This window comes from Lepidochelys kempii, chromosome 12, assembly GCF_965140265.1.
Source record: "Lepidochelys kempii isolate rLepKem1 chromosome 12, rLepKem1.hap2, whole genome shotgun sequence".
Lineage (NCBI taxonomy): Eukaryota > Metazoa > Chordata > Testudines > Cheloniidae > Lepidochelys > Lepidochelys kempii.
Genome location: NC_133267.1, coordinates 38,515,673 through 38,534,134, shown reverse-complemented (window position 1 = coordinate 38,534,134; position 18,462 = coordinate 38,515,673). Strand labels below are relative to the sequence as shown.

General features: G+C 54.7%; 1 protein-coding gene across 5 annotated transcripts in view; it reads right to left on the bottom strand.

Moving 5' to 3' along the window:
• Positions 1-18,462, bottom strand: part of ZFPM1 (zinc finger protein, FOG family member 1) — a 128,083-nt gene that overhangs the window by 10,012 nt on the left and 99,609 nt on the right. For 4 of the 5 annotated variants that reach the window (XM_073308173.1, XM_073308170.1, XM_073308171.1 and 1 more), the window contains exon 4: positions 9,746-9,879. The exons of the other annotated variant lie outside the window; for it this stretch is intronic. In XM_073308173.1, the coding sequence (XP_073164274.1) occupies positions 9,746-9,879 (134 nt within the window). The remainder of the gene's footprint in view (positions 1-9,745; positions 9,880-18,462) is intronic. 5 annotated transcript variants of the gene reach the window in all.

Genomic DNA, 18,462 nt, shown 5'->3' with positions numbered 1-18,462 from the left:
GCTCAGCCCCAGGCAGCTGGGGGTGCGGAGCAGCAGGACAAGGCCACGCCTTGGGGGTGGGTAAAGAGGAGACAGGCTGGGGGAGGAGACGGTCGGGAGGGGGCACTGACTTGCCCAGATGACCCACTCAAAATTGGACTTGTTTGCGTCAAACATTTCAGCGTCTACAAGAGTATTTACGGTAGGGTATGGGCATGCTTGGATACACGCACGCATGTACATGCAAGACACCCCCGCGTGCCCCGTGTACGCACCACTTGCCGCAGAACTCAGCCCTAGGATGAGCTGTCGCATGCACGCTGCCCCCCACCGAGCTCCTCTTGTCTGGGGGCCGAATGGCACCGATCCCCGAGAGTCACTCCTGACCCAGGCCCCTCCGTTCTCCAGACCTTTGGGATCCCCACCCCGCCCTGCCCCGAGTAGCTGGGTCTGAAGCCATTCTGGGCACGAAGATGCAGCCAGGCACCAGCCCAGGTCACCACTCAGCAACGGCGCAGCATTTGCATCGGCCAGTCGCTGCCGCAGCATCACACAGGGACAGATGTGCGGGGCCTGAGAGCCCTTGGGGTCCTCTCGTGTTGCAGGAGCCTCAGAGCATTGGATCAGGACAGCCCCAGCACTGAAGGGTGGAGCCCCCGCCCCGAGTCCCCCACCTGCGCCCTCGTTCCACTCGGTCAGCAGGCTCCTCTCGGCCCCGCTCTCCTGGCTCAGCTCCCAGCAGCGCCCTCCCCACAGAGCGGCAGGGGAACCCCTCCCCTTTGATCGACCTCAGCTCCGTTCCCCAGAGCCAGCCCTGCTGATTGTCCCACGAGGCGAGCCCGGGGCCTCAAAGCTCTTCACGTATGTCCGTGCATGACCCAGCTGTGCTGCACATGGATACACATCAACCCCTCCCCCTGGCCCATTGCCATTACGGCATCAGCAATACGGCGGTGTGCCGGCCAGGCCGCTGGCCAGCCGCCCCTCGGGCCCCACATGCTGCTGGCGGGCTCTGCATTCGCACTGACAAGCATGTTATTTCCTCTCCTGCTTAACTCGGGGTCTAACAATCCCGCATGCCCCCTGCGCAGGAAACACTCGCATCACCCCTGGCCTCGGCGGAGCGCCAGTGACGGGGGCAGGGAGGAAGGGGAATGGAGAAGGGAGGGATTGTCTTCGCTTGTCCTGGTGTTAGCAGGATGCTAGCAGGGGTGGGCAGCACAGAGAACTCCGCATCCCTGTGGAGACAGCGACGGGCACCGGGTTCACATGCCACGCAGTGCCGTGGCCTTGTAAATCTGATGGGGGAGAGATAACGTTTGCACAGACCACGTGGTGGCAACAGCAGACCATGAAGCACCGGGGCCGATGCCTCCCCTCTGCTGTGACAGGGGGGCAGCCATCTGCCTTGTAGAACCCGCCCCCTGCCATCATGGGCATGGGGGAGACGTGGTTGGGTCACGCTGACCCCTCGCTGATTAAACATGCCCAAGACACCACCTCTGTGCACAGAAACAAGGCCCAGCAGGACATGTGGGACCCCCTACCCCCAGAGCTAGTTGGCAGTGTTCCAAGGAGCGCCCTCCCACCCATGACAGTGGGGTTAAAGCAGGGTCAGGCATGGGCAGAGGGACACAGGGATGCCCCATCTCCAGTGACCCACAAGTTTCCAGTCCAGCTTTATTCACCCCACCAGTTACACACCAGCTTCTCCCAGGTGACCGGTTCGTGGCATCGTCCCGGACCCGGTTGGCTGGCTCCCACGCTGGGCCACCGGTGGCGTGAGCACCAGGACAGTGCAGGAGGGGAAGAGCACAAACACACACCGCAAGAGTCGTGTCCCTTGGGGAAGGGCGGGGGGCTCACAAAGAGAAGGGGAGCTCCTCTGGAAGGGGAAAGAAAGAGGCCCGAGCACCTGGGGTGCACCCCCTCTGGAGAAGCGTCAGGGCTTCAGCAGTATCCGCCTCCCACTCCCCGCTCGGGACTGGCCTCAGACCAGCTCTGCCTTCATGCGTCTCTAATGAATATTAATAAGCAGAGGAGGGGGAAAAAAATAAATCTGCCTGATCCTTCGATGGCTGCTGCGGTAACGATATGAAATCTAATTATTCGTCCCAATATTTCTAAACCCTTACACTCCGACTGACAGGCTGGGTCGGTTTGGGCCTTATCACCGCAAGGAGCAGAGTGCTCCCAGCGTGATAAAAACACACACACACAGACACGCACACACGGTTTTTGCTGATGGTGCAGAAAGGATCCTAATTTTTTGCATATATTTTTCCAAAAAAAAAAAAAGAAGTAATGCCTGGAGCAATCCAAGGTCAGAGAGGCGGGTCGGGGTATGGAAATGGGGGGGGGGTCACCGCCAGTATTGGGCAACGGATTCATAGAATCTGAGGGTTAGAAAGGACCTCAGGAGGTCACTAGTCCAACCCCCTGCTCAAAGCAGGACTAATCCCCAATTTTTGCCCCAGATCCCTACACGGCCCCCTCAAGGATTGAACTCACAACCCTGGGTTTAGCGGGCCAATGCTCAAACCACTGAGCTATCCCTCTGACCCCACTTAGGCCCCCACAGCCTGGCTCAGCGACCCTCCGATCCCAAACCGGCCCCCACGGCCCAGCCCAGGAACCCTCTGACCCAAACCAGCACCCTCGGCCTGGCCCAGCGACCATCCAACCCCAAACCAGCCCCTGTGGCCTGGCCCAGCAACCCTTCAACCGCAAACTGATCCCTGAAGCCCAGCCCAGCAACCCCAAATTGGCCCCCAGGACCCAGCCCAGCCCCCCTCTGGCCCCCGTGACCTGGGCCACCCTCCTCCCCAAACTGGCTCCGTGACCCTCTGACCCCAAACCGTCCCTTACAGCCCGGCCCAGTGACCCCAAACCAACCCCTGTGGCCCAGCCCAGTAAGCCTCCGACCCCGGCTCCCAAGTAACCCTACAATAACGAACTACTCCCCATACTCCCACACAAAGTGACCCCCGCTGCCGAGGGACCAAGCACCAGCCATGCACATACAGAACCGAGGGGAACGGGCTAGTTCAAGGAGCAGCCCCTGCCTGTGAGAAGTCCGCCCCCATATTTACACTGGTTTGGTCGAACTGCAGCCAAATTCAATGGCTCATCCCCTTCCTGCACCCCCATCCCCACAAATTCAGCAGGGCTCAGCCCAGGCCCGGTCTCCCTTTATGTCCTGGCACAATGCTGGGGAGGGATCGGGGAGGAGCGAGGCCCCAAGTCCCCTCTGACTGATAAGTGCTGGCCACCTGGCATGGCTCCCCCTTCACATGCCCCCGTCTAGGGTGACCAGATAGCAAGGGTGAATAATTGGGACAGGGGGTGGGGGTAATAGGCACCTAGATAAGAAAAAGCCCCAAATATTGGGACTGTCCCTATAAAATCAGGACATCTGGTCACCCTACCCCCGTCACAGCGCCATGCTGTGTCTCGGTCCCCCCCCCAGCTGCCCAGTGGCTCTCACAACCCTCCTTGTTTTTCTCTTAACAATGAGATCAGTGTCTAGATTCTGAACCGGCCCCGATAACCATCAGAAACCCTATCTGCGCTGCATCCGCTCGCAGAGCTTTATCTGGGGCAGCACCGACCCCTTGCTCCGCCACTCAGACACCAGAAGGCACCCCGGGGGCAGGGACCGGCCCCGCCAGTTAGCCATTAACTTTGGGTGGAGGCTGCCCAGGGCTTTGGGGCACGGAGGCAGCTGGGTGGGGGAGGAAGAGGAGAATAAAGATGCAGGCGAGGCCGGCCCAGGCCCTGTTACAGCAAGCAGCCCGGTGAGCCCTCAAAGCTGGGCTGGGCAGCTCTGTGGTTCACGGGCACTGGTCCAGGCAATAGTCACGACACCCCTGTGCCCAACAGGGCCAGCAACATTCTCGGGGGTCCCTGGGAGTCCGTGCCCCCATTGCCTGGTGGGGGAGCAGAGTCCAGGCTTAGATCCAACCCCCTGCTAGACTCAGACGGCTGGGTGGCACCGTGATGCAGACCTCTTGCCTGAATAGAGGTGGCCCATGAGCTGGCCCTGCAGGGCTGCTGCACAGGGGTCATAAGCAGTGTGGGACACCTGGATTCCTTGTGCCTCCAGGCAGAGGAATAACTCGAGCAGTGGAGACATGCCAGGGCTTTTATCTATGGGGGTAGCGGGCCACCCCTCCCTAGCTGGGTTCCTCTCCAGGGGGGCTGTGAGCCAGGCTGGTTACTTGGCAGTGACAAGGCACAGGACTTCACTTTGCCCTGCTAAGGGAGAGCCCCGTCCCGTTAGCGCCGGAGGTGAGGCAGTGTCACCTAGTGGATTGAGCACTGGCCTGGGACTCCGGGGAACTGGGTTCTAGTCCCAGCACTGCCACTGGCCGATTCTGGAGAAGTCACTGCCCTGTTCTGTGCCTCAGTTTCCCCATTTTACAGCTGTCGCTGACCTCCTTTGTACAGCGGCTGGAGATCGACAGGCAAAAAGCCCCGTGTCCGTAGCACAGCTCGGTGTTCGTATTATTAGGTGGAAAGTTGGGCTGGCCCGGGCTGCACTTTGCACAGCTTGAGCGGACGGCCCTGGCCAGCGATGGTGCCGGTGGAGACGGCTTGTGGTGCACCTCCAGCAGCAAGGAGAGGGGATCAGGGAGTCCTTCTTAAGAGCGCTTGCTGTTTGGATGTCAGTTCAAGGATCAGCACAGGCTGCCCCAGAAACGTGGCTGGCCTGGAGTTCCCAAGGCCCATCGGTCAAAGAAACCTGTGGAAGTGCACTCCAGCAAAGGCGCCCCTTGGTGATGTCATCCCAGCAGCCTTCCCGCAGGTCGGGCACCACAATCAGAGCCCGACGGACAAGCCAGGCCCCGCGGCTTGTCCCTGGGCAGGATGGCAGCCTGTAACCAGATGCTCCGGGGAGGCCATGCCTTATTCTTCCTCCCCCCTCCTCAAAAACAACAAAGGAAAAGTGACTGAAGGGCGATAGTTGCTATCAGGGATGGAGCTGCGATTCCTTCCTCAGTTCTCTGGGCAGAGATAGGAAGGGAGGCGAGCGGCAGAGAAAAGCAGGGCTGGAAATCATCAACACGGCTCGATAAGGGAGCTGCTGAAATGGGAGCAAAAATATTTAGACAATAAATGAAGTATCCGAAAAGCCGCGCATATCTTTAAGGAATCAATCATCCTGTACCGGGTGTCTGGACATACGGCGCCAAAGGAGAGATAGCCGCTGAAATGGAGAGATAAGGGTTAATCAAGGATTTAATTCAGCAAAGATAAACAGGGCCTGAGCTAAAAAAGAGAGAGAGAGAGAGAGAAAGACACAGCCAAGACGCTTTGTCCCAATATTTCTTGCAAGAACCTTAAAGTTCTGGACGATCCCGCTGCCCCCTCCCAGCTTCTGAAGATATAGTCGGGCTACAAGTTCAGCTGGGGCCTGGCCAAGCCCCCGCAGCGTCGGGCCAGGGCTGGGAGGGAAATCCATCGAGGGCACAGCTGTCGCCTCAGCCCATCCTGCTGGAGATGGCGCTGTCTCTGTAAGCTGGGAATCCGCCTCCCCGCGGAGGAGTGGCTGAGCTGCCAGTGAGCCAGGCTGGGCACAGACGGCACTGCCAGGCAGCTCGCTGGGCAGGTTTCACCCGGGCTTGGGAGCAGGCTCCCAATCCCGCAGCAAGGGCATCTCGTCACAGCAGCTTGTCTGGATCAGAGGAGGCTGGGGTGGGGGAAAGCCAAGCCATCCCTGCTAGCTTATCCACTACTGTGCACCCCACTTCCAAGCTGGCTTGTCCCCTGGTCCTCCCAGTCCATGGAGAAAGGCTGATACTTCTTAGGCTGACAGCCCCCAGAGCCTGTAAGCTCCTGGCAGATGGTGGGCACCATGCAGGCAAAATAATGAGTGGCTGAATGGAGCACACTCGGGACAGGGGCCTGGAGGCACTGGCTTTATGCCAGGTCTGCCAATCTGCTCCCATTTGTGTCTCCCAACCACCAGCCTTCCCCGGCCTAATGGTCAAAGCTGCAGATCCATCTTCCAGAGAGGAGAGGGGAACACGGCCCCCCTGGAGTCACCAGTGCTGCCCCCGACTGGTTGATGCAGCCGCCTGTGACTCACTGGGATGTTCCTACCCGCCCCCCATCGGCGGTTCTGTGCTGCTCCTCGCCATGCGCCCAGTGCAGGGCTCGGCTCTCCCGGGGCGACCAGAATCAACCCCCCACAGCAGAAAGGCACCTCTAGTACTGCGCGAGCTGGGCAGGTGGCTCTGCCAGTCCACTAAAGTGGGCAGAGTCTGGCCGGGCACACGGGTACCACGGGGACCGCGACAGCCACAGGCTCCCCAGCTCAGCCTCGTAACTAACAGCCAGGGAGCCTGGCTTGGTTAATTAAAGCACGTAACTGCTACAGAGACTCTCTCGCCCTCCCCCGCATCTCACACACCATGTGTATTTATGATACCTTACACACTCGTTGCACCGTCCATCCATGGAGCTATACATAAAGCTTCAGACATTGCACCCTGATGTGGGCAGGTCAAGGGCATCATCTCAATATTAGTCCTGGGGAAACTGAGGCAGAGAAGTGACATAACCGAGGTCACCCTCTGAGTCAGTGGCAGGGTCAGGATTAGAATTTGCAGCCCACACCCACAGAGTGCGTGAAGCTGCTCTGCATCCCTGCACTCTATCAAGTAGGACACCAAGCCCGAGCCCAAAGGCCCGTGTCCCTTCAGCCCCCTGGGAACTGAGACACCACGACTGCCCTCCTGAAAGGCATCACTGTCGGGAGTCTGGCTCCTTTATTTTCCAGTGGCAACTGGGTTCCAAACTCTGTGTTTGTACTAGTTCTGTGCAGAAACACTGTTTGGAGTTTAGACTGATCTTTGTGTAGCGCCCGCGGTCTTTATTAGGATCATCCCTCTCCCCAGTAACCTTTCAACGCTGGCTCTCTTGGCTCCATCAGATGGGAAGAGAAGCCCTGCGCTGTCAGAGATGTGCACCACGACAATGCACACACAATAATAGACGGTGGATGTGCAACTTCAACCGGCAGCTATGCATGCATTTGCTTGAAAATATGGACCACGAGATTCCATATACGAGACAAGAAGAGTATGTTACCAAAGCATCCCAGGTTCTCCTACAGTCATCCCTGCTGCTCCCAGCCTCCCCTGGGCCAGAATGGGGCAATCTCTTTGTTGACTTTGGCCCTCCATTTTTTGTGTGAATTGCCTGGCTCAGCTCCCATGAGCTTCACTGGCAGCTACTGGACACATGTCCAATGGAAAAACCACATCGTCTCACAAACTTCACTGCGAGGCTCCAGCAGTCGCTATTTGAAATGGGAACAGTTCCGCCCGGCCGTAGGTCACACGGCACTGTTTCAGTTTCCTGATTGGATGAACGGAACTTCGAGTACCTCGCAATTGCGTATTTGCAGGGCTGGGGTGGCCGATGCGCCCAAGTGTGCAGAGAGGCCCGACACGGTGAATGGGCCGTGTGCTGCTGAGAGCCCTGCTGCGGGGACGCACCGTGGCACCCTCACTGGGAGCTGTGTGCCGATCACCGAGCCCTTTGGGAATTCTGGGTGGGTGCCCTGTTGTGCAGCTTTGCCCGGGGCATTTTAAAAGAGCAGGAGGGGAAAACCTGCAGAGGAAGCTCCCACCCACCGGTCCCCTGGCTCCCTCCGGGCACACACCAATGCCAGATACGTTTCCCGGTGTGTCCCTCCGGCTGGTCCCCCCTCTCCCTGCATCTGTGGCAGCCTGGTGTGAGAAGGCAGCGCACACGCCTACCAGTGGTGACTCTCGGAGAGCGAGAGCACCAGGGGCCGAGACAGCCACAGCCCTTGAAAAGGTGAATGAGCGCTGGGGAGCCACTTCTGCAACATTCCCCCAGGTCTAGACAGGCGTAGGTTCCTGGGGGCAGGGATCTGTAGGTTTACCAGCCTACGAAGCGCCAAGGGCACCTGCAGAATCTGGACCCGTGCTGAAGAATGGGAGGCAACAACGGATAGTGGTCATCTGCAGGAGCCGGCGAATCCCAGGGCGCTGCTCTGATCCTGGGGCCTTTCCTTCCCCGATGTCCCCAAGACCCTAAAGGAAGCCTTTGGCATATTCTGCAAGTGCGGACAGAGCTTCCAAGCAGACTACTAAAAGTTTGTGCCGTGGCTGGAAGATCTACCATCCTATGGAATTGGCCAGGATGATCACAACGTCACTCGTCCGACCAAGAGTACTGCAGAGCAAAGGGCAGAGAGAAGAAATGCTCCCTCACAGTACGTCTGTGATGAGGGTTAGTACAATGGGTGGAGGGGACGGGCGGGGATGACGCACAGTGAGAGACAACAGGGCGGAGCAAGCTTGGCTTGGGTCTCTGTACAACTGACAGTGGTGGATTCAGAAATTAAGCCCAGTAGGTAGGAAGCTCCAGCGGGGATTTCAAAAGAGATCACAGGTCTGTTAATCAACGCACTTCTAAAGCCTGGTGCTGCTGTGATATAGCCCTGCATTAATGAGATGAACAGAACAGGAGAGATGGTAGCTCACGTCCCACACATGGACGGCCACATTTCGGCACCAGGGAACTGGGGCCTCGGCTTTGTGTTATAATTACACCAAGGTGTTTGGAAGGGACTGGGGAAAAAGGGATTCAGGCAGGCACAAGCCTCGGAGACAGCCGGTGCGGTGGGAAAAGCAAACTTTAGGCCTTGTGCCAAACTGCAGCTTGGGGTCGGAACCAGGAGGGCTTTGTGGTAACGGTTTATCAGCAAGAACAAACGCACCCCATCCATCATCTTGACCGGACCTGTGCACTGGGCCAGGCCTTTTCTCAAGGGGTGTGCGTGCATGAGAAGTTAACCCCTTTAGGTCACTCACAGAGGGACAGAGCAATTCTCAAGAGCCTGCCAAAGTGAGTGACAAGTAATCTCATTGCCACGGCCACATTGCTGGCCAGCCCCAGCTAGCACTAAACCTTGCAAGAAAGGCTTCCAAAGAGGCGACCGATGCCCCACAAGAAGACATCTTCCAGGCACTGTCCATCACCACAGAAGACTGAAGCGCAAATCAGCCACGTTGCTTCTCCAAGGGATGGGTGTGCGCGTGTGAGCGGAGGGAGATACCAGCGGAGTCAGTCACTGAGGAACATCACATCCCCAGTGCATAAATTGTGGTAGGGAGGGAAATTCCTGCCAGAGTCTAGATCTGGAGCCAACTAACTCCTCCTGCCTGTAACTCTCACTCTTTTCCCTTCCGACCCCTCCTCTTTGGAAGAGATTTACGTCCCAATTACATCCCATTTCCACCACCATTTTAAATAAGCAAACAGGAGAGAATTCGCTGGCACCCCTTAGCTGACGGCGTATTGACAGTTACAATGGCCTCTCCCTAGAGAGGGTCTAGCGGACTGCATGCAGAATGGGGAGCTGCCAGGAGCTCTTGGGCAGAGCTGGCTTTTCCTAGATTTCTTGGTGGGGAAAAGTGTTTGATTAAAAAAAAAAAAAATTAAAACAATGATTGAAAGTTCCCATTGGCTGAAACCCGGAATTACAGCATGTGAGATTGACGACAGCCATGCAGAGACTGTTCATGGGTAAGACAATGTTTCATGGGATTTTTTGTTTAGGGAAGGGGGGAAAAGGAAACCCCTGGAGTGCTGTAGGGCCGCGAGGGGTGGTTCTTCCATGGAGGGGACAGAGCTAGTCCTTCTTGGTAGGGACAGAGGCCCTGGAAGACCTTGCCCAAACTGGCTGCATGGGACCCAAACAATGGGAGCACAGAGTGGTTCTTACCGTCTCGCTCTGCCCCAGAGAAGCCGGCTCGCTGTGGATATTCCCTGCGTACGGCCCCCAGGACAATCCCTCTGGCAGGCTCCGCCTAGCACGCACTCTGCTCTCCCCCTCCAGCACGACCAGCTCCAGCTCATCTAGGGAGAGAGAGGACAAGAGGAGGGTGAACGAGGGGCCTGGATTCACCCTGCTGCCCCACGACAGCCGGCAGCATTCAAAGGGCATGGCAGTAACCCGTCAAAGCCAAGCCCAACCTAAGAGCGCTGCACGCCTTCCAGACTACAAATGGTCCCAGTTAAACAGGAACAAAGTCAGACCTTTGCTCGCCGATTTAAAAACACACAAGTAACTGACTTCTCATGGGATCTGCAGCCCATCAGGAAGCAGGTGAGCGTCAGAGCCTGTTTGCAGGAGATTTCCAGGTCAGTTTGGTGGAGTCAAGAGATTCTCTGCTGGTTCAGAGAAGGATCAACTTTTGGGTGCTTTGCTGCACGGACCCAGCCGCACTTCCTGTTTACCAGGCACTGCGTACTCTTTCAATCTGAGCGACATATCAATTCCCTCGGGAAAGGTCTAGGGACTAACTAGGTGTGGCTGAGGGAGGCAACGAGTGTCACGTGGATACGCAGCTGCTACAAATAGAAATGCACAAAACCCAACAGTGCTTGCGTTCTGCACAGCTGGGGGCAGACGGGGACAGAAATATCCTCTGGGTCCAAGGCAAACTGCCCTTTGCAATTCAGCAGCTGGAGCGGAGGGGACTGGGTTGGTCACAGGGACCAGGATGACTTTGAAAGAGGGAGAGATCGCACACACATGGGGAGGGTGGAGCTGAAATCAAGGGATTCAAGCGAAGGCTGAACGCACACAGGAAAGCACGACGAGATGAGCAGGGGTGGACGCAGATAAGTGGCAGCACTGGAGGATAGGAGCTGGGGGTGTAGTGGTGGGCAACAGCGGAAGGTGCGTCGATGCAGAAGTCAAAACTCTTTAAGTAGTTTCGTTGTCTCGTCAGCAGCCGCACCAGGTGTGCACAGCTCAGCCCGGTGCTGCTGCCAGGGCACAAAGCATCAGGCAAGGTCAGGTCCGAAAGGCCTGGTCGACAGTGCGACTTTTGAGCCAGTTGGCGCTAGCCAGGGTGGCCCCTAGTGCAGACGGGCGATTGGCATTTTTAACCACTGTGGTGTGCAGACGTGAGCAGGACGACGTCACCCGGCGGTAAGGACACCTGAGGCCAGTCTACGGCAGTGCCCCCGTCTTTGCTAGCACAATAATGGCAGAGCTGTAATAATTCTCGGTCTAGTACCAGCCCAAGGCAAACAGTGCTATGTAGCCAGGCCTCTTCCCGAGTGCTTCCACGGCTGCTCCAGCCAGTGATGGGCAGGAAGAAGAGAACCAGAAACATCTTTCCACTCAGGGCGACAGCAGGGAACTGCTTTAAATTCAGGAGGCAGCCCAGGTTCTAGGGAGGGATTATATGTGTAAATGCAGGGACTCATGCTTACATGCAGCGGATCAGACTGATCAGTACATATTTGGGGTTGGGGTCCTGCAGGGGTCAGTCCTGGATGTGGTACTATTCAGTATTTTCATTCATGACTTCGATAACAGAGTGGAGAATACAACTTATAAAATCTGCAGCTGACACCAAGGTGGGAGGGGTTGCTAGCACTTTGGAGGACAGGATTAGAGTTCAAAATGACCTGGACAAATAAGAAAATTGGTCCAAAATCAACCGGATGAAACGTACTACAGAAAAGTGCAAAGTACTTCACTTAGGAAGAAAAAAATCAAACGCACACCAACAAAATGGGGGCTAACTGGCCAGGCAGGAATACTGCTGGAAAGGATCTGGGGGTTACAGTGAATTATAAATTGAATACCAGTCAACAAGGTGATGCCGTTGTGAAAAAAGGCTACTATCATTCTGGGGTGTATTACCAGGCATGTTGTATGTAAGTCATGGGAGGTGATGGTCCTACTCTACTTGGCACTGGGGAGGCCTCAGCTGGAGTCCTGTGTCCAGTTCTGGGTGCCTGACTTGAGCAAAGATGTGGACAAATTGGAGAGTCCAGAGGAGAGCAACAAAAATAATAAAAGATTTGGAAACCCTGAGCACCTCTGAAGAAAGGTTTAAAAAACTGGGCAAGTTTAGTCTCGGGAAAAGAAGACGGAGTGGGGACCTGAGAACAGTCTCCAAATACCGTAAGGGCTGTTATGCAGTGGACAGGGACCAGTTGTTCCCCGGGTCCACGGAAGGCAGGGCAAGAAGTAATGGGCTTAATTTGCAGTAAGGGAGATTTAGGTTACATATCAGGAAAACCTTTCTAACTCTAAGGGGAGTTAAGCTCTGGAACAGGCTTCCAAGGGAGGCTGGGGAATCCCCATCATTGGAGGTTTTTAAGAACTGGTTGGACAGACACCTGCCAGGGATGGTCTAAGTTTACTTGGTCCTGCCTCAACGCAGGGGGCTGGACTTGATGACCTCTCTAGGCCCCTTCCAGCCTGACATTTTTTCTGTCTCTATGAAATCATTTCCACCTGGGGCACGGTTCTTGGTGGGACTCGGTCTCTCCTATCGGCCTGTTTTTTGACAGCATCCTTCAAATCTAACTCCACAGAGCACATTGATTTGCACTAAGTCGATGCCTCTCACCATGAAAGAGGCTGTGCCCAGGTGCTCATGTCTCTGCATCCATGGCAGAGCATGGAGTGAAAAGCCTCTTCCATCACGCACCGGCATTCCATCACAAGGAAGGCTGTAGCAGCCACTTCACTTCCGGGAACCCTAAGTCGAGGCAGCTTCAGGGCTTAATGGCCTTGATGATCTGATAAGCTTCTAGGTTTAATGCGTTAGATAACATTTAAATACACTATGAAGGCTGCTCTAAAATGTTTTAACTGCGCTTTTGTCTTTCCAAGTGCAGATAAGATGGCAGCGAACCAACACTCAAATGTGTGCTAAATGGCGGCCCCATCACCCCACTCAGCAGGGTTAAAGCGAAGACGCCAGTGGAAAGGAGACAGCTATTGCATCCCCAGAAAACCTGCAGAGAGAACCAGAGAGAGATTCATAGAGTCCAAGGCCAGACGGGACCATTGTGATCATCTAGTCTGACTTCCTGCCAAGCACAGGCCACAGAACCTTCCCAAAATAATTCCCAGAGCCGAGCTTTTAGAAAAACAGCCGATCTGGTTTTAAAAATGGCCAGCGATGGAGAATCCACCACGACTCTTGGTAAGTTGTTCCAAAGACTTTACTGTTACTTTCACTGTTAAAAATGTACACCTTATTTCCAGTCTAAATTTGTCTGGCTTCAACTTCCAACAGTTGGAGCCTGTTAGACCTTTCTCTGCTAGACTGAAGAGCCTATTATCATATATTTGTTCCCTACGTAGGTACTTACAGACGGTCATCAAGTCACCCCTTCACCTTCTCTTTGTTAAGCTAACTCCTGTAATCATTCTTGTGGCTCTTCTCTGAACCCTCTCCAATTTAACAATGTCCTTCTTGAACGGTGAGCACCAGAACTGGACAGAGTGTTCCAGCAGCCGTTGCACCAGCGCCCAATAGAACGGTAACATAACCTCTCTGCTCCTTCTCGAGATTCCCCTGTTTATACCTTCAAGGATCGCATTCGCTCTTTTGGCCACAGCACCACACATTCAGCAGATTATTCACTATGACTTCCAACTCTTTTTCGGAGTCACTGCTTCCCAGGATAAAGTCCCCAACCCCGTAAGTATGGCCAACACCCTTTGTTCCTAGATGTGTACATTGACATTTACCCGTATTAAAACACCTATTGTTTGCCTGAGCCCAGCTTAGCAAGCGATCCAAATCGCTCTTCATCAGTGGCCTGTCCTCTTCGTTATTTACCACTGCAAACTTTATCAGTGATGATTTTTTGTTTTCTTCCAGGTCACTGATAAAAATGTTAAGTAGCCAAGCACCAATCCCTGCAGGACTCCACTGGCAACACACCCATTCTCGATATTTCCTTGTTTATAATTACACTTCGCAGTTTTTAGTCTATTTAATCTATGCCATGTTAATTTCAGATCGTTCCTGTTTTTTCAAAATGTCCTGGGTACCAAGTCGAATGCCTTACAGAACTCTAAGTACATTACATCACCACTATGTCTTTATCAATCATACTTGTAATCTCTTCAAAAAAAAGATATCCAGTTGGACAGGATCTATTTTCCCCAAACCCATGTTGATTGGCATTCCTTCCTTTAATTCTTTATGGGAATTGAGTCCCATATCAGCTGCTCCATTATCTTGCACGGATCAATGTCAGGCTGACAGGCCTATAATTATCCGGGGCATCCTGTTTACTCTTTTTAAACATTGGCACAACTTTTGCTTTCTTCAGAAACGTCCCCGGTGTCCCAAGGCTTATTGAAAAGACTGCTGTACATGCAGGCTGCCCTCTCGTGAAGCTGACCTGGCTGCAGCCCAGCCTGGCCTGTCCGTGACATGGGCTGGTGACTGTCAGTGAAATCAAATCGCTCATTTCACTCTGAACACCCATGCACATTATCCAGGAGGTGGTGGGAGGAAAGGCAGTGATTCCGGCCTCTGAACACTTACTATGTCAGGAGTGGTACAGAACAGCTCTGCTATATTGTCCGTGGGATCAGGACGGCCTGAAGAAGATACCCAAAGTTGAGCGCCCACCAAAGAGAATAGAACAATAAGGTCATCTTCCTGGGAGGGTAGCATCACGGTGTGCACAATGCAGAGAAACTCGTATTCCTCGCTGCTACCAGGAATCTTCCCACGATTTATCATTTATTTAGACTGATCCCAGCCCCCTCTTCATGGCTGGGCCCTCAGCTGGGTTTGAAACCTCTGATCTTCAGAGATGAAAATCTAAGCCTGTATTGTTTGAGCTAAGGGAGAAACTCCAGTCACTGCTGGCAGCAATGTACTCTTCACCTCCTGCTTTCCTAAAACGGGCTTTACACTCAGTAAAGAGGGACTTTCTAATTGCAATAAACCCGAGGGGGGGGGGAGGGGGGGAATCACAGAGACTCCATAGACCACGTTGGCCGGATTTTCAAAGTTAGGGACTCGCAATTATACATACATTTAGGCATACCTAATTTGCATATGCAAATACAGCACTAACACACACTCAGAGCCACTTGTAAACCCACGTCAGGTGTTTGTATGCCCAACTCCCACAACCTGGCCTTGGTGTTCTGGCCCTGGATCGGCCTAATGCAGAGTTGAACGTTGAAACATTCTGGACCGAGATTTGTCTGCGCTCCCTCTCAGCTATTAAAAGACACTCAGTGTTGGGGAGGTCTCCGTTACCTTCCAGCTCCTCTTCCTGCCTGGCTCTGCCTCTCCCTCTCCAATCTATCATGTCTTTTGATGGCATCATCCGCCCCACTGGAAATTCAGCCCAGCCATGGGATCTGGCAGGCCAAGGGGAGGAGGCAGTGCTTGTCTGAAGGCAAGTTGCTTTAGAATTAGAAACACCATGAGGTAAAAATAATATGCCGGCTGGACAGCTCAGAGCCTGACGAGGGGTTTATTACCCAGCGGGCCTCTCTGCACTCAGGGTGTTGGCAGCTCAATGTCTGTATCCTCAGTGCTGGGGTTATTTCAGGAGAATTATGGCAGCACGGGGCATCACCCATGAGGGAATGCCTGGCTAGGAGGGGCTGATTAACCTCAGCTGGTCCTCGGTCCACACCAGACTCAGCTGCCTCCTTCTAGGTTTCATCTCTGTGATCTACAAACCTTGCAAAAGAGCAGAGGTGCTGTTTCCGCCTGGGGCCTACCCGGGCTCTAACCATTGTGGTGTCCGAGAACCTCGCACACAGTGCTGCTGGGAGGGCGGTATCGCCATCCCCACTGTATGGGAAGGTGGTTCAGCACCTCCCATGGTGCAGGGTCTTTGGGCTCCCACTCCTCCAGGCCTCAAGGGCAGCAGCAGCCACCAGGCAGCTCCCATGCCGTCACCACTGGTGTGTCCTTTCAATGTGATTGCTCGGTGAGGTCCCTGGTGCCTAGGCTGGCCCTTTGGCTTGTGCTCCCATGGATCAAATCAGTCCAAAGCTGCCTTCCTGGCCAGCCACTGGAGCCTGTGACAAGAAAACCACCCCCAGTTCTATTTCGCAGCCCCCAGTCCATGTGGGGCTACCTCCCTAAATCACCCCACCCCTGCTCCCTTCTGCTCTGACCGCTGACTAGGAGTGAGCTTTAGCAGAAGGAAGCCCCTCTTCAGATGCTTTATGGCTGGGTGTGACTTTGCTTTCTGGGGGTGGGGTTAAATATAGCCTCCAGCATGGGGGTGACTGGCTGATTGGCTCCTCTTTTGGGGTGGGGCTGGGGGGTCAGAAGCATCTTTCCTGTAGTTGTCAGAGAATCTTCTAGGTCTGCTCTCTCCACTTTTCTCCCCGAGGGTGGCTCTGATCCGAGAGATCTCTCTCCCTCTGAAGCATGGGATCAGCCCAGAAGGCGCGAGCCGAACACCCTCTACCCGCAAGCCGTTGGCAGAAGAGGTGATGTCAGCAGAGATGCCAGACAGGTCCTAAGCCAGACCCTCGCTTGTTTCCTCCATAGTTCAGTGCAGGACGGTCCATTGCTTCAGCTCACACAACGTGGCTGGCAGTGGTGGGTATAGGACCCAGGAGTCCTGACTCTGTTCTGTGCACGACTAGCTAATGCTTCTTTCAAACATTATCCTCCTAGAAACCAAAGGGACACAGGCTACATTTGTATCTTAGGCTTTATCCTGACTTTGGAAATTAACACAGTGATGGTGCTGCCCGTCCCATGTCCCTGCACACTGGGCCTCCTTAGGTACCATTACAAACCAGCCTCACTCTGGGACAAGAGGATTGGGGGGGACAGAACAAGGCCACATCTCTCTGGTAAGAAGAGGCAGAAGGACAAGGGGGGAGAGCAGAGGAAGCAGATCTCCTGGCCTCTCCTCCCCCGGGAGCCACCGGCCACAGGGGACCCCTTGCTTTTAATGAGCCTTTGAAAAGCTCAATTGGATTTGCTGCTTTGACACAAACCCTGCTTTATTTCCCCGCTCTTGAAGGTGAGAAGGGCGGAGGCGGCAGCTACCCGCCCATCTAATCCCTGGCTCCCAGAGGAGCATGAAGGACTCTGAAGGGCAGATGCTATGTACAGTGGGAGCTACTCCTCCCACATACCCTTCTCCCCGTCTACAGTACTGGGATACTGAGAAAAGGGAACAAAACCCAGCAGGAACAAGGAGGGAAAAGCAACCGAATCCACTGTCCCTTCCAATCAGAGATGGGCCAAGGAGCGGGGCGAGGGAGGAGGGGGGGGGCGGGGGAGACTCTGAACCCATTTGGATCAGGCTAAGGGCTGGGGCTTGGGTTCCAGCCAGAATCATACCTAGGGGTTGGCAGGACTGAAACCCCTGTGCTGCAGACCCCAAATGGTGGAAATCTTGGGGGGTGGAGGGGAATCGGATGGTCTCACAAGATTTCTGCCATCTGGAAACACAGCAAACCCGGTCTGGCAGAGCCAGGACCCTTCCCTTCGCTGATCCAATCCCGGCCAGAAAGCAGGGGCAGGGTTCGCATCCAGAGAAGCAAACGTGAACGTGCTCCCCCTTGAAGAAAAGACTTGGAGCGTGTGGGGGGCGTGTGGGGGGAGGGGGAGGGACACAGCACTGGCTCCGGCCCATCAGGGCAGATCTTCTACAAGTTTCCCAGCAGAGGAAAATGCACAGGGTGAAAGGTGCAGTATACCTGCCTACGACGCTGTCCTAAAGGCAGAGCTTCTGCTCCTCACACCGTACCCTTGATTCACTGGAGATGAACCACCAGCCGCGCACTGGTCCCCTCATGCTCTGGGCAGGCCAGAAAAAGCCCCTCTTACATCAATGGAGTGAGCTTGGGTGCCAAGGTCAGATTAAGCAAAGAAATTCTGCACCTGTCGAACCAGCTCAGAGGTATGCAGCAGAGAAACACCCCAGGGCTGGCAATGGAAGAGCCCCACCGACAGGCTGGCAGTTAGGGCATTTGCAGGGGATGTGGGAGAGACCCAGCTCCAATCCCTGCTCTGCCTGATTCAGCAGCACTCTCAGTTTCAAGCTGTTCTGCTTTGTATAAATAATTAAACTTTCCTTGGGCCAGAGAGCACAAGACTATGCCGCGGTTCTGGGGTCTCTCTTGTTTTGACCTGGACGTGAGAAAGCTTCCCACCAAAAGTTTGGTCTCAACAGAGACATTCCTGGGAAACGTTTCAGTTTTGATGGCTCAGTATTTTCAGCCCCGGGGGTGGATGGGGAAGGGTTGTCGACTAATTCCTGACCAGTTTGACTTTTGGGTACCACTGTGGAGAGGGCAAAATGCAGCCAGCACCGGGGGGGAGAAGAGGTCATGCTGAGATAACTGAAAAGCCACGGGTGAGGAATAAAGGGGTGGTTGGGGGGGTTAGACACCCTATCAGCTCCCAAACGAAACCCGCTGCCAGGACACTGCCTATAAAACTGGACAGAACAGGGCCTGATTGGGGATTACTCAATGGCCACCTTCCCTAGGGTCTCCTCCATTAAACCTTATGGACTCTGATGAGAAAACAGCAGCCAAGCATATGTCTCTTTCCTCCGATCAGTCCCATCCCCTTTCTCCCTCACGTCCTCTCTGAGAGCGTCCAAGCCCACCCTGCCGGCCTCCCTGCCCCCAGCCCCACTTCCCTTTGGTGGCAAGATTTGCAT